The sequence below is a fragment of the Octopus sinensis genome, unplaced genomic scaffold, assembly GCF_006345805.1.
Source record: "Octopus sinensis unplaced genomic scaffold, ASM634580v1 Contig10970, whole genome shotgun sequence".
NCBI classification, from domain to species: domain Eukaryota; kingdom Metazoa; phylum Mollusca; class Cephalopoda; order Octopoda; family Octopodidae; genus Octopus; species Octopus sinensis.
In genome coordinates this window covers 127526-148275 of record NW_021832232.1, presented here as the reverse complement: position 1 = coordinate 148275, position 20750 = coordinate 127526, and the positions used below count along the sequence as shown (strand labels likewise).

General features: G+C 38.0%; 1 protein-coding gene, 1 long non-coding RNA gene and 1 other non-coding gene across 3 annotated transcripts; 1 reads left to right on the top strand and 2 right to left on the bottom strand.

The window, feature by feature from the left end:
- Positions 1–11128: 11128 nt before the first annotated feature.
- Positions 11129–11200, bottom strand: Trnaa-ugc. The gene has a single exon. It is a non-coding gene; the product is annotated as a tRNA-Ala (tRNA).
- A 2042-nt stretch (positions 11201–13242) lies between these two features.
- On the bottom strand, positions 13243–14110 carry LOC115228782 (60S ribosomal protein L12-A-like). The gene is made up of 2 exons (XM_029799271.1): positions 13808–14110; positions 13243–13317 (listed from the first exon to the last, which is right to left on the bottom strand). Exons 1-2 carry the CDS (start codon positions 14108–14110, stop codon positions 13243–13245), a joined length of 378 nt encoding a protein of 125 aa, XP_029655131.1.
- A 4237-nt stretch (positions 14111–18347) lies between these two features.
- LOC115228819 lies at positions 18348–18814 on the top strand. Its single transcript, XR_003883267.1, has 3 exons — positions 18348–18391; positions 18426–18525; positions 18557–18814. It is a non-coding gene; the product is annotated as an uncharacterized LOC115228819 (long non-coding RNA).
- Positions 18815–20750: the final 1936 nt, after the last annotated feature.

Genomic DNA, 20750 nt, shown 5'->3' with positions numbered 1-20750 from the left:
CTTTGCTGATTTCAGGGCGGTATAAAGGGGTGGTGTATCGTATGTCAGCAAGTGTATTACACCCCACGAATGTGCTCTTATGTGTTAGGGTAACTTTTTTTTATTTGTAGAGAGTGCTTGTCAGCAGCTTAGAAGCGGAGAACTTGAAGTCAGTGAAGAGATGAATGAACTAAGAAATAATATTTTGAATAAATAATTAGTGTTTTGTGGGTGTTCAAACCGAGTTGTAATCTGTGTACCTCCTAAAACTAAAAAGCAGATATTCATTGCATTCCAACATTATGGAAACTGTCGTGCATTCAGAGAGAATGGTGATGACTTTGATTCGCTCCCTCCTCCCAGAAGTCAGTTTCCAACATGGATTCAAAGAGGGGCGATCAACTGTACACACCTAAATGCTTTAATGAAGTTTATATCAGACGGTCTAAACAAGAAACCTAAACAGGAAAAATCCATTGTCTGCTCGATCGACATAAAGAAGGCTTTCGATTCGGTGCCAAGGAAAATACTCACACAAAAGATCTATTCCTCAAATATTGATACGAATCTAAAACTATGGCTTGGGAATTTCCTGAGCGGCCGTCGGGGAAGGGCTTGCTGTGGAAACAGATCTTCCATATCGAGACTATTACCAAATGGGGTCCCTCAGGGTTCTCCATTATCTCCACTTTTATTCAATCTCATGATGAACGACATTCCACAGCCAGAAGGGGACAACGATCTGTTATTAATATATGCAGACGATATTATCGTCGCATCAAGGGATGTGAGCATAATAAAAGCAACGGATAGAATACAGGAATATCGTCTGCATATATTAATAACAGATCGTTGTCCTCAACAATCTGATTTCATGGCAATATAAAAACGAACTGGAGGCAAGTCCGGAAAAATCTATTTTGACTCTGTTTACGAAAAACAGAAGGCTTGGGAAAGTCTCAATTGAAGCTAAGTTAGACGGGGAAATTATACTTGGAGTTACATTCGACACCTTTCTAACCTTTTCAACCCACGTCGAAAATGTAGTTATGGCGGGTGCAAGAAAGATTAACTTCCTGAATGCCTTCCTGAAGAACGCAGGAGAATGCAAAGGCCTATATGGCCTAAACAACATATATAATCAATACTTGGAACCTACGATTGGCTATGCGTGCGGAATCTGGGGAACAAACTTAAGTGCAAACAATCAATCAAAAATCGACAAAATTCGGTTGAAAGCGGCAAACCTGCTAAATACTTTTTCCGATAAAGAGATTATCCCAAAAGCCTGGAACAACATCATAAAGTCATCTGCAATCCATCTACGAGAGGTTCGTCCTGAAAATCCCCGTCCGTACCGAAAATGCGTCGGGACAACGGCGGAACATCGGGAGAGGCTGCGCGAACTGCTGAGGGAGGCTGGGATCACCTGAATTCTTCTTTCTTTTGGCTATGACAGTGGTTTTCTGGTTCAATAAATAAATAAAAATAAATTGCATGTAATGACAATTCGACGAATAAAAAAAGTTGAGAACCCCTGGTTTACACGCAAAACGTATCCGAAAAACCGAAGTAGTTTGTCAGTTTTGTATCTTCAGCCTTCTTTGCGGCGGATTTAGCCTTCTGAGCACACTAAGTTGGATGTGAGGCGGAAAATTTATCCCAGTAGACTATAGTTCATTCCATTTGTCAAATTTGATAGTCCTCAGATTTCCTGTTCATACTCTGAACATTAACTAAACTTTCGAAATATTAGATTTCCACTGATTTCAGATTATTTTCAGATTATCTTAGAACTTGATTGGCCGTTAGGAATCCGTAATCCAAAAGATCACGAGTCCTATTTGAGAATTCCAATCTACCGAGACACATTCATTCCGTGTTATTAGGTCTTCTAATACATCAAAATATCTGCCCTCCTGGACATGATAGAGTCAGCAAGTTATCATCATGGTTCATACCTGACTTTAAAACACAAACAAAAAACAAAATTTTGTCCAAATTAAAAACAACGAAAGTCACTTTTGCCTAACTAATCATGTGGATCTGTAATTAACCCACATCAACTTGAGAAAAATAAACAAGAGAATAAAAGAAATGAGCAATAAATTGTCAAGACAGTCTTTCTATAATACATCCACATCTTTGTTGTGATTCGATGACTTGTGTCTACCAATAAACACACAACTCGACCGTTTTCCCGACCTGCCTCCACTCGACGATCGACGCCTTCTACCAATCACAAACAAAATTAACTTTGAATGACTGGGTGAACGTTTCCTATGTTTACTGTGCTTGTGAATTGGACTGGAATTACTCGGGGAATTGGAATCTACAAATCATCACCACAATTCACGTTCAGAATTTGAATTTGCCAGAGAAAAATCAGACGGTTTCTTATAAATTGCGATTTTAGAATGAGTGACGCTATTTTGGTGACAAAGACAAACCTGATCGGGAGACCTTCGAATATTACTTTGTTGTAACTAAGAGCCAGCGGAACAGAAGATTGGTGGAGATATTCCACAAGAGCACTCACTTGAGGCTTCTCTTGGAATTTAACATAGAAAATGTCTCCAGCCCTTATAAAAAACTGCAAAAACAAATCCCGATCGACCTTTTCGATAAAAAACGGAATTTACAAACCGGGACTTTAAAATTGGACACACGGACAGTCCTCCGTATTTCCTCCACCACGGAAGTGTCGGTGAGGGCGGAGAGAGTTGGATATTCAGGGAGTCTAAGTTTGACAAGCTGTGGGTCATGGGTCTTCACCAAGGATATTGAATCACCTGTTTTGATCACCTGAAAATCACTGAGGTAAAAATACAGTGTTTTTGACAAAGTTGGGCCAACGGGCGGTTGGATCGACCAAAGTTGCGAGTTTGAAGGCATCTTGTTCGGTGGGGATCGAATCTTGGTTAGAGGGGGGATATACTGTCAGCCATGAGGTTAATCCGCATAGAGTGGTCGTAAAGAATTGTTTTGGTCAGTCGGAGAGCCATCACAGCCTCAGATTCGTCCATGAACTTTACATAGGCAACTTTGAAGGCTTGTTTTTTGGTTGGTCTAACAGAATATTTAAAGTAACAGAAAATACTTTTCTGGATATATTTTTATTCTGGATACTCTTCCTATGTAAGAAAAAAATGATCTTAGTTGGTCTTTATCGACCATTGGTGATACATTTGAAACCTGCACAAGCCTTGAGTTCCCCATAACCTTAATAATTATTCAAATAATTATATTTTTTTAATATTAAAATATTTTATTTTTAAAAACTTCAAAAATGACTAGAATTTTTGTTTCTAAAAATGAGGAAACTGATTTTTTATTGCTTTTAAATGCAGTAAAATTATTTTTTAAAACTACGAACTTATTTTATAAAACAAATTTACTTTTTGTACTTTTCTAAGTTTTAATTGGTCCCAACATCAAAAATATGATTTATTCGATTCTTATATCAAATGATCGTGCCTAGACCGTTTGCAGACATTGGAAGTGGAGAAAAGGAGGAAGTATGACCTCCTTGCAAACGAGCTAGGACTGGTCACCAAATACCACAAGCGGTACTTAAGACAGCTGTTCTTAAGAGGACTCTGGAGAGTGTCTTGTTTGATGCTCGCCGATCCAGCCCTTTCCTGACGTTTAGTCCGCGAGGGGCTGGACTGCATCTTCTCGAAGGTCTACATTGCCAAAGAAGAGAAGGAAGAAGGGGAGGATGTGCGTGGAGTGCAATCCTCTGCTCACTTCGAAGGCTCTGAACTTGGAAAAATTACTTAGTTAATTAGTTGCAACCGCTTCATCTCCGGTTCCCTCCCCGATTTTGCTCGTGATATTTTCTTTTCCGCCAACCTTACTGCCCTTGGGAAAAAGGACAACGGCGTGAGACCCATTGCCGTTGGGAATATCTTTCGGAGGCTCTCTGCCAAACTTCTGTGCCACGCAATTGTCCCCTTTTTGTCTCAAGTGTTTCTCCCCGCCCAACTCGGGGTCGGTGTCCCAAACGGCTGCGAAGCGGCCGTTCATTCTCTCCGTGAACTCATCGAATCTTCCCAGTCGGCTATCATGGTCAAACTAGACGTCTCAAACGCTTTCAACTCCATCAGACGTGACCACCTGCTGGAGTGCTGTCGCGAACTGGTTCCGTTCGCTTATCCCCTTGTACATCTCTCATACGCTTCTCCGAGTATCCTCATGTTTGACGATGTTCCCATCTCTTCGGCCACCGGGGTCCAACAGGGAGATCCCCTGGGTCCTGTCCTTTTTGCCTTGGGCGTTAACAGTATCGCTCACTCTGTTCGATCCCCAGTTAACATATGGTATCTGGATGACGCAACCATTTGCGGTCCCCCCGACGCTGTTTTCGACGACCTTCGTTCTATCCTCCCTTCCCTCTCGGACATCGGCCTATCTATAAACGCCAATAAATCCGAAATCGTGAACATTGCCTTAAATCCGAGTGACTTCACTGCTTCAATTTCCACGTGCCGAGGCATTCTCTCAGACGTCCGGATTACGGACAAATCAAATCTTACGATTCTCGGTGCCCCCATGGGGCCTTCTGCCCTCGAATGCTCACTCGCTGGAAAAATTTCCCACTTATCCAAATGATCGACAAGCTTAAAGTCATCGAGCCTCATGTGGCTTTTTTCCTCCTCCGAAACCACTTCTCCGTCCCTAAGATCCTTTACACCCTAAGATGTGCACCCTGCTTTCAAAGAGGCGACCTTCTTTCCGACCTTGACAATATCCTCAGGCTCGGTACGAGCTCTCTTTGCAATCTGGCTTTCGACGATCCAGGCTGGACTCAGGCATCCCTGCCTGTGCGCTGGGGTGGCCTTGGCTTGAGATCCTATTCCGATCTTGCCCTCCCGGCATTCCTATCCGCTCATCACGCTTCTCGTACTCTCTCAGACATCGTTCTTAGAAACCTCCCCGAACGGAAATTGTCTGAAGTTTACTCTGCAGCGTGTGGTCGGTGGGAGGCTCGGTTTGGTTCGAAGCTGCCCAACTCTCAATCTGTACAGCGCCAATGGGACGAAATCTCTTGTCAGGCAATCTTCGAAGGCCTGCTTCCTGTCTCCAATCAACACCGTGTCGCTTGCCTCCGTGCAGGTCGCTGTGAAAGCAGCGGTGTCTGGTTAAAGGCTCTCCCTCTCCCTTCCATCGGGAACCTGTTGGACAAGGAATGCCTAAGAATTGCAATCTCCCTCCGTGTCGGGCTGAAAATCTGCCAGTCGCACAAATGCCGTTGTGGGGAACTGTTGACGAGTACGGTTTGCATCCCCTCGCTTGCCGGCGGAGTGCCGGTCGTGCCCCCCGTCACAGTGAACTCAACTCAGTCGTACAGAGAGCCCTCGCCTCAGCAGGCATCCCGTCTATCCTTGAACCTGTTGGATTGGATAGAGGGGATGGCAAACGCCCTGACGGCATGTCCACCTTCCCCTACGAGCAGGGGAAATCCCTTATTTGGGATTCTACCTGCTCGGACACGTTCTCGCTGGGAAATCTCGCGCTGTCCGCCGCCAATCCTGGGCACGCTTCCAGGCAGGCCGAGGAGCGAAAGATTCTCAAGTACGGCCACCTGTCCAACTCGCTGCTCTTTACTCCAATTGCCTTGGAGTCCTCCGGATCTTCGGTCCCAAGACACTCCGCTTCCTTCGCTCGCTCGGTCGACGGATTTCAAGGACTAGTCACGATCCAAGAGAGTTTTCTTGGCTCCTGGAACGTCTGTCGATTGCTGTGATCCGAGGGAACGTCTTCGCCATTCGCGCGGCTGGTCGGGTGTCTCGTGAGGCCTTTAACTAACTTAGCTATCTGTAATTTTTGTCTTGTTTGTATAAATTAAAAAAAAAAAAAAAAAAAAAAAAAAAAAAAAAGTTATTAGTTTCTTTTTATTAATAAAGGTTAAGTAAAATTTATTTATTTGAAAAGTCCAGATAAAATTGATTTTTATTATTGCGTCTGCTTTCAGTCAATTCTCCTCCTCTTCGAGCCCGAGCAAATGTCTTCGACGGGTACACTTATCCATTTTACAGGGCAGGCCACTTTTGTGGTTGTTCTCGAGTTCGATTTAATTGCATGCTTCGCCGCTGTAGGAAGGAGTTTATACTCCGGGCGCATGCTTTCCAATGTTCTTTTGATCACGATTGAATGGATATAAGCTCGCGTAGATTCCTGGACTTGTAAGGAGTTCTGGTAGTGTTTGAGAATTTAGATGTTATTTCATCCCACGTAATAACCAAAGGTACGACATTCACCTTTGCATAATAAAGGCTAATATCAAATGATAGTAATGATCGAACAATTTCTTTATTTTTATTTATTTATTAGCATATTTCGATCAGAGTTAAGAAGACCGCACAGACGGTACTGGGAAATCGTCCAAGGGGATTCAAGGGGACTTTTGACAAAAAATAGACAAACTTGCAAAAGAACAAAGGAAACTCCGCCTCCTAATTGAATCGTCAAACTCGACCGGCCTCGTTGATTCTCTTAAAAGAAAACGCAACGAAATTAAATACAGAATAAAGAAAAGGGTCAAAGAGCTAGCTAGGCTTACATTAGATAACCTGGCAAAGGACATCGACCGATACAAAAATGGAGCAAAAATGTTCGCTGCAGCCAAGAAACTATCCCGGAATACCAAACCGGAAAGAATTGTAATCTTCGATGATGCGGGAAAGATCATTATCGATGACCAAGAATCAGCAAACAAAATTGCAGCCTGTTACAAAGGACGACTAAATATCAATGACCACCTGGAACCATTCGAAGGAACACCCAGAGGACTTAATAAAAACATCACCCGCTATGAAGTCCTTTCAGCCTTGAGCAAGCTGAAAAATGGCAGAGCTTCGGGACCAGACAACGTGACTGCAGAGTTATTAAAATACGCGCCGGACAGAGTGGTTGAGTTGATCTGCACAGTCCTGAACAGGACGTTCAAATGTCACAGCCCATTTAATGCGGGGAATGCCACTTTAATCCCAATCCAGAAACCTGGAAAGGAGAAAGGAAATCTAAACAGCCTACGCCCGGTTACGCTAATGAATACGCTAAGGAAAATACTTTCCCTTGTTGTGCTGGATCGTATTTCAGGACCTGTAAATAAGTTCCTAAACCCGAGTCAAAGTGGATTCAGACCTGGAAGGTCGACAGCAGACGTAGTATGGAGCCACAGATGGCTGTGTGCAATGTGCCAGAAACACAAAGAAGAAATCTCAATCCTTGGAATTGATCTATCCCGTGTTTTCGATACAATCAACCGCAAAAAGCTGATGCATGTATTGGAAGGCATCCTAGATGAGGATGCATTACGTATGATCAGATTCGTACTCGCCAACACATCGCTATTTGTGCGTGTGGGAAACTATACCTCGATGAAGTTTAAAACCGACACTGGCGTACCTCAGGGCGACTCGTTATCTCCGGTTCTATTCATAATCTACCTGGAGGCAGCCCTAAGACCTCTTCGGAGGAATAAATGCTTTACCAACGTGATGGAAGTAATTTACGTTTCCCGAGATCAGGACTCACTGGAAAACTTATTAAAAGTGATCCCTCATTCGTTGGAGGACTGGTCCCTTGTAATAAACCCGGACAAAACGGAAAGAACTACCATATCCCGCCTGGGGACGAGAAACGAGGAGAAGTGGAGAACATGCAAGAAAGTTGGATCTCTCCTTGGGGACTCGGAGAACGTTATTCGAAGGAAAGTGCTGGCTGTTGCATCCTTCAAAAAAATGTGGACGATCTGGATGAGGCGCAAGTACATAGGAACCCGCCTTCGAATTCAGCTGTACAACTCCTTTGTCGAACCAATCTTGCTTTACAACGCGGGGACCTGGGGCCTAACCGCTAAAGAACTGGAGCAGCTCAACTCTTTCCACAGAAAACAACTACGACTACTCCTGGGAATTCACTGGCCAAAAAAGATGACCAATAATGAACTCTACAGAATCACCCATACATCCGAGATTGCAAAGAAAGTGATGTTCGCGAAGTGGATGCTGTTTGGACATGTCCTAAGAGCCTCGGAAATGACGCCGGCCAATCAGAGCATGGAATCCTACTTCTGCTCATTAAATAAAACGGCATATAGGGGCCGACAAAGAACAACATTACCGACTACGCTCGACCATGAACTCACGTCGATTGAAAGGAAACTGAAATCGGCCGATGATCTGGACGAACTGAGATGCCTCGCACGTAACAGGGGAGCGTGGATACGACTAACAGAGCGTATCCTGAGTCGGATGGCAAAAGTGGAATCTTAATTAACTTTTTGATTCCGCGAGATTGCGTTAATAATAATAATAATTTATTAGGACCAAAAACACCGTCATAAATATAATTAACTATTTCAGGTGATCCCAGCCTCTTTTAGAAATAATTTCTTTAATATTAAAAGATATTAAGGAACTAAATATTTATATTTGTAATATCAATCGTTCAAAAAATAGTTAAATAGATTCAAATTTTAATTCTTTAAAAAGTTTGATGAAAACGAACATGAAATTTTTTCAAGTCGGTAATTTTAAAATTATCTTTACAAAGACCGAAAACCATACATAGCTAATATGTCAAAGAATTCATTAGCTAATCACAAAAATTAATTTTAAAATGTTCATTTTTATAAATTCTAACGCAACTCCGAGCTGGAAAACTGCTTAAAAATAAATATGAAAAATAGTTACCAAAAAAAGATTTCTCTCTGAATAAGAAGGGTATATGGCTTTTTATATTATTTATTAAAATGAAAATAACGGTTTTTTTGTTATTTTTTTCTCAAAAATCTAACCAATTGCTAAATCAAAAAAATTTCTTAATATAGAATTACATTCATTTCCTAAAATAGAAAATTGTATATAAACAATAAAACAAATGTCCTGCAATTAATTGGCAATGGGTATGTCTGTTTTATGGTAACCAACCATATAGATATTGACCAGCAATTTTCCGAATTAACAATCTCCGAAAAATCCAGTTGAGAAGATGCAACTAATATTTAGACGGTTTCAAAAAACAGCAAATTGTACAAACTCTTTTTCCATATAATTCCACTATGAACGGAGATTTATCGTTTAATGTCGGCGAAAGATTTATAATTGAATTTGCAAGGTATATCTTCCATTAAAAAATTGCTTCAGTGAAGATAAAAATTGGATATTCGTTACACGAGAAGGAACAGAAGAGTGGGGATATATTCCCTCAAACTACGTAGAATTAGTTAATGAATCCGAAATTAACGAGTTTTCCATTTCCAACTTATTAAATTTAGTTATTTTATTAATAGCAGCAGAATGGAAGTAGAAATGAGGCTCCTTTTTGCCAAAGAAGGCGTTCCGGGGACATTTGTCATAAGACCTTCTTCAGGTGGGGAGTTGAGCCTCTCCATGTTGGGACCTAACATGGCCGTCAAACATTTTAAAATTTGTACTGCTTACAACAAAGAAGTCAATAATTATTACATTAAAGAAAATGAAATATTTCCTTCAATAGAATCTCTGGTCAATAATTATAAAAGTTTTTTTAATTTTTAATACAGTTTTTGGAAATCTCGGATGTCCGCTTAGTACACCATTGAAAAAATGTGCCCCTTCCATTTGCTCACAAGATTTAATAATTCCTTACAACCAATTATCCGAAAAAAGAGAAATTGGCGAGGGATACTTTGGGAAAGTTTATATGGGTATCCAAAGTGAATATTATTTTAGCCAAATGGAAGAACGGACTTGTGGCACTCAAGATGATTAAACCCGAAAAAATAAACGATCGCGAGTTTATGGAAGAGGCTAAAATTCTTCACGGACTGAATCATAAAAACCTCATAAAAATGCTTGGTCTCAGCTTCAATAACAATAAAACTATATTGGTTATGGAGTTTATGAAGAGAGGACACGTTGGAAGGGTAATCCGGAGAGATAAAGGAAAAACAATCAAAGTCAATATGTTAGCACATATGGCTCTACAAGTTGATTTCTGTAGCCAAAATAATGTCTTTGTTAGGTCGCAAGTGGAATGCACTACATTTCACAGCAGAATTTGGTTCATAGAGATTTAAGAGCTGACAACGTTCTGATAAACGACGAATGGATTTGTAAAATCGCCGATTTCGGATTGGCCATCAAGGCAAATTTTAACGTCCCTGATAGACAAGGTTCAATTTGATAAAATTTTTTAGATTCAAAATTTCCTGTCAAATGGACTGCAATAGAAGCTATTAAGCGAAAGATTTTTTCTTCCAGTTCTGATGTTTGGTCTTATGGGGTCTTTTTATGGGAACTGTCTACTTTTGGAGAGGAACCCTATTCAGGTATTTAAGCAGTTTATACCCATGTTAGGAATGAAGGGAAATGAAGTTATTTCATTTGTGACGTCGGGGAAACGACTCGTCATTCCTAAAAAAACACCAATTCAAATCCCGTCGGAATGGTATGACGACGTCATGATCAAATGCTGGCATCCCGACCCTAAAAAGAGAATTTCTTTCAAAAATATTTATACATATTTTAGCAGATGGATGAGGAGATCTTATACTATTTATAGTCTATGATGAATATTTTCTTTAATAAATATACAATAATTTCTTTAAAATAATGACAATTATCACTATTTTACACGGCAAAAGAGCTATAAACCTACAAATGAGTTTTGTAAATTTCGTTTTTTTAATTTATCGCAAGTTGCAGGTTAGGCAAGTCGCAGTTTTTGAAGCTCAGGTAACTCCGAGTGTTTTGGATCTGAGAGATTAGTCTAAAAAATAGTGAAAAAGGATTAGCCGAGATGTGTTATTGATGACCGAATCAATGGGGACTGGTTCAAATAGGCAAGCTCGCCAGCAAAAGTAGAGATCCACAACTGAGTGATTTCAGAGCCTATTTTAATGGAGGCCTCAATAATTCTGTCTTTCTTTACGGTAATAAAACCGTTTTATGGTCGAGTTTGACAGCGACATATGAAAAATTATGACAAAAGTTGAAGAATTTTTCAAGGGCTTGAAATGATGCCTCCCACCAATAGCCAAATTCTAAAACTATGTGATGAGAAGTGTGTTTTTCGAGAACACATATGGTTTGAGAACGCTCTGATTTGACGACACTGGAAATATTTCCCGATAGCAAAAATTGAAATAAACAATAAATGGAGATGCTGGGAATCGAACCCAGGACCTTCAGCATGCAAAGCAGACGTCATACCATTAGACCACATCCCCGAAGTTCAAAATAAAGGAATATCTGAATGTACAAAACTTTATAATAAACGTAAATGGTTTTGAAGCAGTGTGATTTTTTAAGGTAACCCAATGTTTAACAATTAAATTAATAACACGCACAAATAAATTAACAAGATTTCTACAGTCTCTATCACTACTCTAGCAAAACTACAGACAAAGTACAATCAACGTGGAAAACTCGGACTGTTGAGTTCCTATCCTATTGAGCTTAAACTAGGTTGGAATTTTAAACGGACATTCGTGATATAGTAATAAGCGTTCAGATAGAATAGAAATGTATAATATCATGAAAGCCCAAAAACTCGCCATATTTGAAAAAATCAAAATAAAGAGTTTTTTCTGTCTTGGTAGCAAAGACCGGAGACTATTGTTTTGCAGGGGTATTCTTTAGTAAACTCTATTTAGCACATTTATACCAGTGCAAAGGTGGTAGGAAATTTCAAGCAACTAGATAGAGTGAAGAAAAATAAAAACTGAACAAGCATTTTCTCACGAATTTACTATTTATTTATTAAATCAGCAAGACCACGCTAAAAACCGAGCAAACGTCACGTGATCCGATGCACTATGAAACAATATCTAAAAATAACTTCTACTGATTTAAAACATTAAATAAAGTATTGTTTATTTTTTTGTTTTTCTAAAAAATATTATATTTATATGGTTTTTCATTCATTGATAATACAGAACCCAAAAAAACTGAACAAATTTATTTACTGTCTAGTATGTTCTCCATTAGCTCTAATTACATCTAGTATTCGGCCTGGCATGCTATTAATAAGACTTTTTGCGTATTCTATTTTGAGTTCATTCTAAATGGATGATATTTCTGCAAATAAATGTTCCTTTTTCAAAAAATTCTCTTCCTTTGATTTTTTCTTTAATAAAAACCCAAACATTCTCTATAGGGTTTAAATCTGGGATTTGTGCAAGTCATGGTAGCAATTCGATATTATTTACTTGAAAAAAGTGCCTTTCTATTGCCGAAGTATGTTTCTGATCATTGTCTTTTTGGTAACTAGGATCTTTAAGTTCGATTTTGTTCAGAAATGAAATAATATTATTTGTTAATATGTTAACATATAAACCTCCACTCATCTTTTCTTTTATTAAAACCAAATTACTGAATCACTATCGTACATATTAAATTTACTTTCATCACTTAAAATAATTCGCTCCTAAAATATTTTGAACGTCAATCATTGAAGTTTACGGTTTTTGGTAAAAAGTGGTCTTTTCGTGGGCGGATAAGCATTCAGACAAAATTTTTCGTGGTATTTCTTATTTCGTGGTTACTGATTTCCCTGCTTTTTATGTAAGTGTTTTGGCAAATTTAAAACAGTTGAAATTGAGTTTAATTTAAAATATTTCTTGACCATTGAGCAACGATGGTCGACCAGACCCGACTTTTTTGTCCGTCTAGCGCTTATTTAAATAGCTTCTGATAATTTGCGATATCGTCCGAGCAATCTTATGGTGATATCTTGTATTTCTCTGTATGTTTTTCCAGATTTATACATGCCAATTATTTTGCTTTTTTCTTCAGATGTTCAATGACTAGCCATGTAGAGAGATTACAAATGATTGAATTTGAACAAATTTTAAAAAATAAAACTTTTTCTTTGATATATTTAATAATTTAAATTTGTTCAGTTTTTTTTGGTTTTGATTTTTCGATTTCATAAAAAGGGCATAAATATATATTTATCAAAAAAACTAAAAAATGTAAAATACTTTAAACTATGTTAAGAATAAATTTGAGACATATTTTCAATATTGTCCCATTGTAAATTTATAAGAAAAGCATGTTCAGTTTTTATTTTTGTTCACAGTATAATACGTATTGCCTTGTTTTGTACTAATTAAGTTCCACAGTGGAGCTTGGCAGAATTTGTCTCATGATTATATAACATATAAAATAATAAAAAAAATAACACAATCAGTCACCTTCATGTCCTCGTTTTTGGAATGCCCTTAATAACCACAGATTCACAGCATGTCCCAAATATAGTAAGTCCTGGTTATATCGATTCCATTTTCACGTTCAAAGAATTTCCACTTTCGAGTTTGGCCTGTAATCTGGTCGTGTTAACAATCTGTCGATATAGCAAAAATTGTCTCAAATAAATGAAGAAAACTTGTTGGTCAGCCAAAAACCACTACACTTTAAATATAGTCTTACTTATTCCCAAAAAAAACTACAAAAAAGTAAACAATCACGAAAAAATTAATTTATTAAAAAGACAAAGAAATTAAACGTAGACTCATTCCTAAGCATTATAACTAGAATATCAAACAGGGACGTAATACTCCCCTTCAACCAACAATCTGGTGACTTCCTTGGGAGGCTTGTTATCGACAGTGCAACCAATGGACATGCACGTGCCTTCCAATTACTCAAACTGATACCCAAAATTTCCTTGACTACACAAAACAGAGAATTCGACAAACTCTTGAAACGCATTGAACGAGCGATTTCTATTACGTCATCGAACGTGATATTCCCGTTGTGTTTTATATTCTTGACTTTCTTCCGGTCTCGGGGGGTTTCCTTCAGAGCCTAGCCACATTTTTTGTATGAGGGACCTTCATTATTAGTGCAGAAGAGGAGGGGATGATCGTCATGGTGTACTGACGGTTCTGAATTCGCAGTTGGACTGCTATTTTTATTCCTTTCCAGTCAGTTGTCGACTTTGCAATGTCTTCAGCCACTTTCTTGGCTGGAAGTCCCAGAGGGGCTATTCTTGGGGCAATTGTAGAGCTTGCGCCAATTTCACCACCGACTACTCGTAGTTTGACTTGACTATCACGGAGTGAAATATACCAATATGAACTGCAGTTGGATCGAACTTGGACATCACAACAAACACACGTGTCTGATAGTTCCATAATTTTTGTATTTTTTAGAATAGAATAGTATTTATTGACCGAAAAGAAAAACAAGGAAGAAATCATTAACGGGGAGATAAAAACAAGGCACCGAAGTGTCTCTTTCCATGAGTATCCCTAATTGTAGTCATAGTTGACAACAATTCTCCAAGACCATCCGGATCGTGAACACAGAGGATTCATGTGAGTCTTTTAACCTTCGGTCAAGTTGTACTCCGTAAGCAAATTTCATAGCGAAACGTCTTGTCTTTTCCAACTGTTCGATCAGGTAGTCACTCTCCTCCGTACCGTACCAGCCCTCGTAGCCATATGTGAGGACTGGCTGCACACACGTTTTGTATACGTAGATGTACGTTTCCGGATCCAGATGGAACCTGGTTAAGCTTTTGAGGATCCTCACACTCCTCTTTCTCTGATTTGCTATATGATCTGCGTACGAGCCACGACAGTTGATGGTTGCTCCCAGGTAAGAAAGATTTTTCCTTTTCGGGAGATCCATCACATAACTACTCATCGCATATGCACAAGACTCCGCACAGCGACTCCCTCTCCGCAACCATGAAATGGTGCTCTTCTCCGGTGCTAGGGTCAAACCCTTCTCTATAGTCCACATCTTTAGCGTTGCAATGTATGATTTAAGTCGTCTCCAAGACTGGGATATTCTTTTCGAGGTATCCATGACCAGGATATCGTCAGCATAGATGACGAGCTTGCCAGTACGTGTCGACGGCAGAGGAATGTCCGCCAAGAAGAGGTTGAACAGAAGTGGACTCAAGATAGATCCCTGCGGGACTCCCCTTCTAAGTTCCACACACCCCGATAGGCGGTTTCCACAGCGGACAAATGATTGTCTTCCTGACAAGAAGCTCTCCAGCCATCGATAGGTCTTTATCCCGGCTCCGGTGTCATGGACTCTGGAGAGTAGGCCCAGGTGCCACACGCTATCGAAGGCTTTGGCCAGGTCTAGACACACCAAAGTTAGCCATGCTTCATTTCTGTCAGCACGGGATAATTGGTGCTCTAACTCCCTGAGGCAGGTCCCTGTGGATCTTCCTTCGCGAAATCCCCATTGTTCGGGTAAAAGCAAATTTTGTGATTCTATATGACCAGAGAGTCTGTTAAGACAATCTTTTCCATTGTCTTAGAGAAAGTACAAATGAGGCTAATTGGCCGGTAGTTCTCTGCTAGCAGTGCCGATTTACCAGATTTTGGAATCATTCGAACAATCGTATGCTTCCACGCCGATGGAAGGTTTCCGAACGTCCAGCTGGCGTGAAACAACATAGTCAATGCTCGTATCAAGATTTCGGAGGCCTTCTTTAACAACATCTGAGGGATGCAGTCGAAGCCAGGCGCCTTGTTCTTCAACCCAGCAATTGCCTTTTTAACCTCTTCCTGTGTTATCGCCCCACATAATGGTCCCTCCGATAATTGCGAAGAGCCAAGCTTCTTCACAATTCGGTCATAAGTCCCTCGTGGAACGGTAGATTCGACCTCTTGAACCTGACTGAGTTGGTTCCTGAGTACTTCCGGGATACGATCAGAAAAGATATATTTCCCGTCTGGTTCTTTTAGTGAAATTTCAAATCCTTTGGCATCATTTCTGGTAAGGCGTTGATATGATTCAAATCGCCAAAAAAAATGATTCAAAATTCATATTTAGTTTTTCTTTGAAAATCTTATAAATATTCTAATTTCAAAAACTTAGTAGATTAGTTGTAATTATTATGATTTAATTTTAATAAAATATTTGCTAATTACATTAATTTGGAAAAATTAAAAGCACAACACACAATATGTTAGTATATGTCAGTGACAAAAAAAATGATTCAAAAATATTATCTATACAAATATCTTTTTTATACGATTTAATATCTCTATTTTAGGAAAAAGCATATGGATGACTTTACAAAAGGAAAAATTATTGCTTTATATGAAACAAAATGACATTTCGGGCAATTTCTTTGAAAGTTGGGGTACATGAGGCCACAGTGTCTAATTTTATCCAACGATACAAAAAGAATGGCACAATCCATCGGAAACCAGGATCTGGAAGGCCAAAAAAAAAAAAAAAATTAGTTTATTTAATGAAAAGAAAAGGAAATAACTAGAGTGTCATAAACTTGAGGGTCAGTCCGACAAAGAAGGGCTGTGGAGAATTGAGACCGAGACGCGCTGAAAGAGCCAGCTCGTCCTTCTCCGGTCATTGGTCTTCAGCCGATACTATGGATTTGCAAATCTCAAAATATTTTGAAGGTTGAAATCAGAGGTCTCATTATTTGACATTCAAGAAAGAAGGCACTTGATAAAAAAAGCAAACAAGAGAAAAATAAAAGGCGCCCATTCATAATATCTTAACTTTGGCTTCCCTTTACAAAAGTCTGTCTTGGGGACAGTTCTATTTAATGGAATATAATATGTATTTTTGACCTAGCATAAGAATGGGTATAAGAATTGAATTTTGTCTGGAATGAAAAACATTGATATCATTGGGAAGGGACTCATTTTGTAATGCCTTTTAATTTCACTTCCATAAGTTTCATAAGGACTTGGATTTATGTTCTGTAAACTTATAAATTCAAAATGTCTCTTTTAGTTAGATAACAGAATTGAACTGGTATGAAATCACAAAACAGAGTCCTTGTGATCAATTCTTATAATGGTAACAAAATAAATCCGTTTTCGTATGTGAAACCTATGCTTACAGTCATTTTCCTCTACGATTTTTTATTAATAAGCAGACTGCAAAACAGCTTTATTAAAGTTATCTCGCTTGTCCCACCCTCTCCTGGATCTGTTTTGTTAATCGCTTTTAGATCCCTCTGTTCCTCGATAGTTCTTTCAGAAACTCAAGGTCGTCTATAAATGTCAGCCCTTTTCTAATCAAGGCTAGGTCTTGATGTAAAACAGATTTTGTCTTCCTCTGAAGATCGGTCCAGGATGGGAAGCGTAAAAGTGTTCCATCGCGAGGCCCCGTATTTTACTTTAGTTCTCCGTCTAGTGGATGTGTATTGTAATAGGAGTAGATGTATTTGTTTTGAATGTGCTTTGAGTGGAATATTCTTAAGATTTATCTGAGCTGGAAAGAGTTGAGACTTTCCATTTCTTACATTATGAGAGATTGGGTAGAAGAATTGTAAAATAGGACCGGTTTCACAAACATGTTGTATAATGTGTTTACCTCGTAACCATATATTGGTTAGTCTTTTAAAAGCAAACGTTGATAGCTAAGAGCAAATGTTGCTAGTGATTTTCTTCGTACTGTGTCCTCTGTATCTCCTAAGAGAGGGCCAAGCTTCTTTTTATGCCTTCATTTTTCCTCGTGTCGTTGTTTTCATCGCCGAACTATTGCATATTCTGTTTTCTCAGGGTTAATTTTTAGGAATGATTTTTTAAATGTGTTCCCAGTTTATCGACAATACCTTCTAATTTGTGGACTGTTGTCGTTAGAACTATATCATCTGAGTAGACGACTTCTGTTATATGTCTGGGGATATTTGAAAACCGGGGATATGGCGTCTCTCTGAGGGGTGCCCTTGTTTGTTCCAACTTTTCAGAGCGATTAGCAGCAAGATATTGCGCAGTGATTTTAGTAGTATGATTGATATTACGCTATTTAGCTTTCATCTTTCCTTTCCCGTTTTATGTAGAGGGAATAATTTTCCGATTCGATGTTAATTCTAGAGTGTTTCTCAAAAATTTTGTTCAGAAAATGAGTAATGAGTTTATGAAAATTTTCAGGAGCGTATATTATGAGTTCTGAATTAACATTGTCTGGGCCTGGTGCTGTGAGTTGTCTGCACTCAGCCTTTATAACGTGGAATGAAGTTATTTCTTTTGATAGTTTTCTCGGGACATCATCAAATGGATGAAGCGCTTCCTCTTTTTCAAAATTGAAATATTTTTTCAAAGTGATCAGCTATGATGCATTCCTGATTGTTATAAATGGTTCTTCTGAGTTTGTCATGAATTGTTAGATTCTCGGATTTCTTATTTCTCGCTAGCATCTCTACCGCTGCATACATTTGGGCTCCAGGCTTGCACTTTCCCATTTAGTTTGAGATTAGTTAGTTCTATGACTTTAGAGGCCAGCGTAAACAGTTTAAAAAGAGTAAAAAAGACATTGTGCAAATTCTTGACCAAAAATATTATACTAATACTTATGATATTTATTAATTTAAATTATAATATTATTTTATTATAATAAATAAAGGTTTAATATCGATTAACAGTTGTTGTTTTTGTTGTGTTGTTGTTGATGAATATTAATCCAAAGAAAAGGTAATTTATTAGTTAATAATATTAATTATATTAGCTGGCATGTTCGAAATAAACACAACGTTGCCATTGTGAGAGAAGATGAGGCCAAGGCTCTCGCAGAAAAAATGGAAGAGCAGCGAAAGATCGACCTGGCTGTATTGCTCATTCCTACAATCAATAAAATAGGATTCTGAGTATCGTTTAAGACTCCTTCGTTCCCGTGCCGCCAAAGATTCCTCAATCGTGACAGAAAACTCAAAAATTGTTAAAAAAACTGAACTGATGGAACACGTCAACTTTTTTATGGACGAAGAAAAGGGGCTTAAAGCCTCGTATTTAAAAAACGCCGAAACTGAGCAAGAAAAAAAGGGAAGTCTTATTATGATCCTCTGAATGACGTAAAAAGAGCGACCTCGAAGGACCAGTCGATTGTAAGAAAGGATGATTCTATAAAGAAACAAGAACAAAGTCGTAAGTCAATTGATACTTTGCGGAATGAACGGTTAGTTGTGTTTGTTTTAGTTGTATAGACTTAAAAGGGAAAGACAGGAGAGTCTGAGAGTACAAAAGTTGTTGGCTCAGCGAAGTGGTGCTCCAATGCCAAGTGTGGATACTGCTGTCATTGATGATCGGAAGAGACCTTATAATAGTCAATTTAATCCACTCCATTCTAAGCGGTGATTTATTCTGAGTTAAATTATTTATAATAAAAAATCTATAAAAAACTTGAAATTTCCCTCCGGTTGCGGATTTTTTCATTTCCATTCCTAATATTATTCTGAAATTATAATAATCTTTCATAGCTTCAAGAAACAAAATGAAAATGTTCTCTTCAAGTGTATTCATCGCTGTTGCAAATAAGAATAGATACATTTTAATCTGTCGTATATATTCTTGTCATCATTTTGTATTTCATTTTCAGCAACTACAGTAAACCAAAATAAAAAACGAACACTACATTTTTCCTAAAATTTCCAAGAAACGAATCAAAAAAATATCTAAATAAAATTTTAACAATATATAAACAATAACTATGTTTTTATTTTTGCAAAAAAAATATTTACCGCCTTTTACGGCCAAGTATAATCTGAACAAAAATAAAAAACGAACAAAATTTTATTTACAAATTAAAATTTATATGCCCACCACGTGTCGCAATTACAGACAATATTCGTTCACTCTACCAATGATTTTGCATAATCCACTCCTATCTCATTCCAAATTGTTTGTAATTCTTCAAAAAGTTCCTCTTTTTTGGAATACGATTTCCCCCTTATTTTTGCCTTCATATAGCTCCATACGTGTTCAATGGGGTTAAGATCCGGGCTTTGCGCTGGCCAAGGTAGCAATTCGATATTATTAGTCTCAAAGAATATTTTTGCAAGCACACATGTGTGTTTTGGGTCGTTGTCCTGTTGAAAAATTGGATCAATAATCCTATTTTTTCCAGAAATGGCAACAAATTGTTTGCCAAAATGTTAACATACAATGATCCATTCATTATTTTTTTTATCCAAACCAGATTAGTAAAATATTCAGACGTAAATGCACCCCATATCATCACACTTCCTTTTCCAAATTTTACGGTTTCAGTAATATTACGTGAAACAAACTTTTCGGATTGTTGTCTTTATACAAATCTTCGTCCGTCGTTGTTTACTAAGTTGAATTTGCATTCGTCGCTGAATATAACGTGATTCCAATAGCATATTCCATCTTTGACAGATTTCCATTCTTCGTTCTTTGTGTTTTTTAGTAAGATGTGGTCTTTTAGTAGGCGGAAATGCTTTGAAACCTCTTTGTTTTAGTGTATTTCTGATTGTTTCAGGTGTTGCATTTTCCCAGTTTTTCTTCTTTCAGTGCCTTCGCATATTTTACGCAATTAAAATTTGGATCTTCAATCCTTGCCTTATTGATTTTTTTAAAATCTTCTTCATTTAGGAGCCGGGGACGACCAGAACCATATTTTCTTGTGCATGAAATATTTTGTTTATATTTTCGAATTGTTTTCGATATGGTATCAAGTGATCTTTTAGTTATACGTTGTATTTCGCAATACGTCTTTCCGCATTTGTAAATACCGATAATTGTTCCCTTTTCTTCAAAACTCAATTGTCTGGCCATAATAAGTTATTATAGCGTGCAAAATATTAATAATTTTTTAAAAAAATCATATATTTAATAACATTTACAAATAAAAAATTTTGTTCGTTTTTTATTTTGGTTCAGATTATACTTTTGCCGCAAAAAGCGGTAAATATATTTTTTTGCAAAATAAAAATATTAGTTATTGTTTATATATTGTTAAAATTCTATTTAGTATTTTTTTTGATTCGTTTCTTGGAAATTTTAGGAAAAATGTAGTGTTCGTTTTTTATTT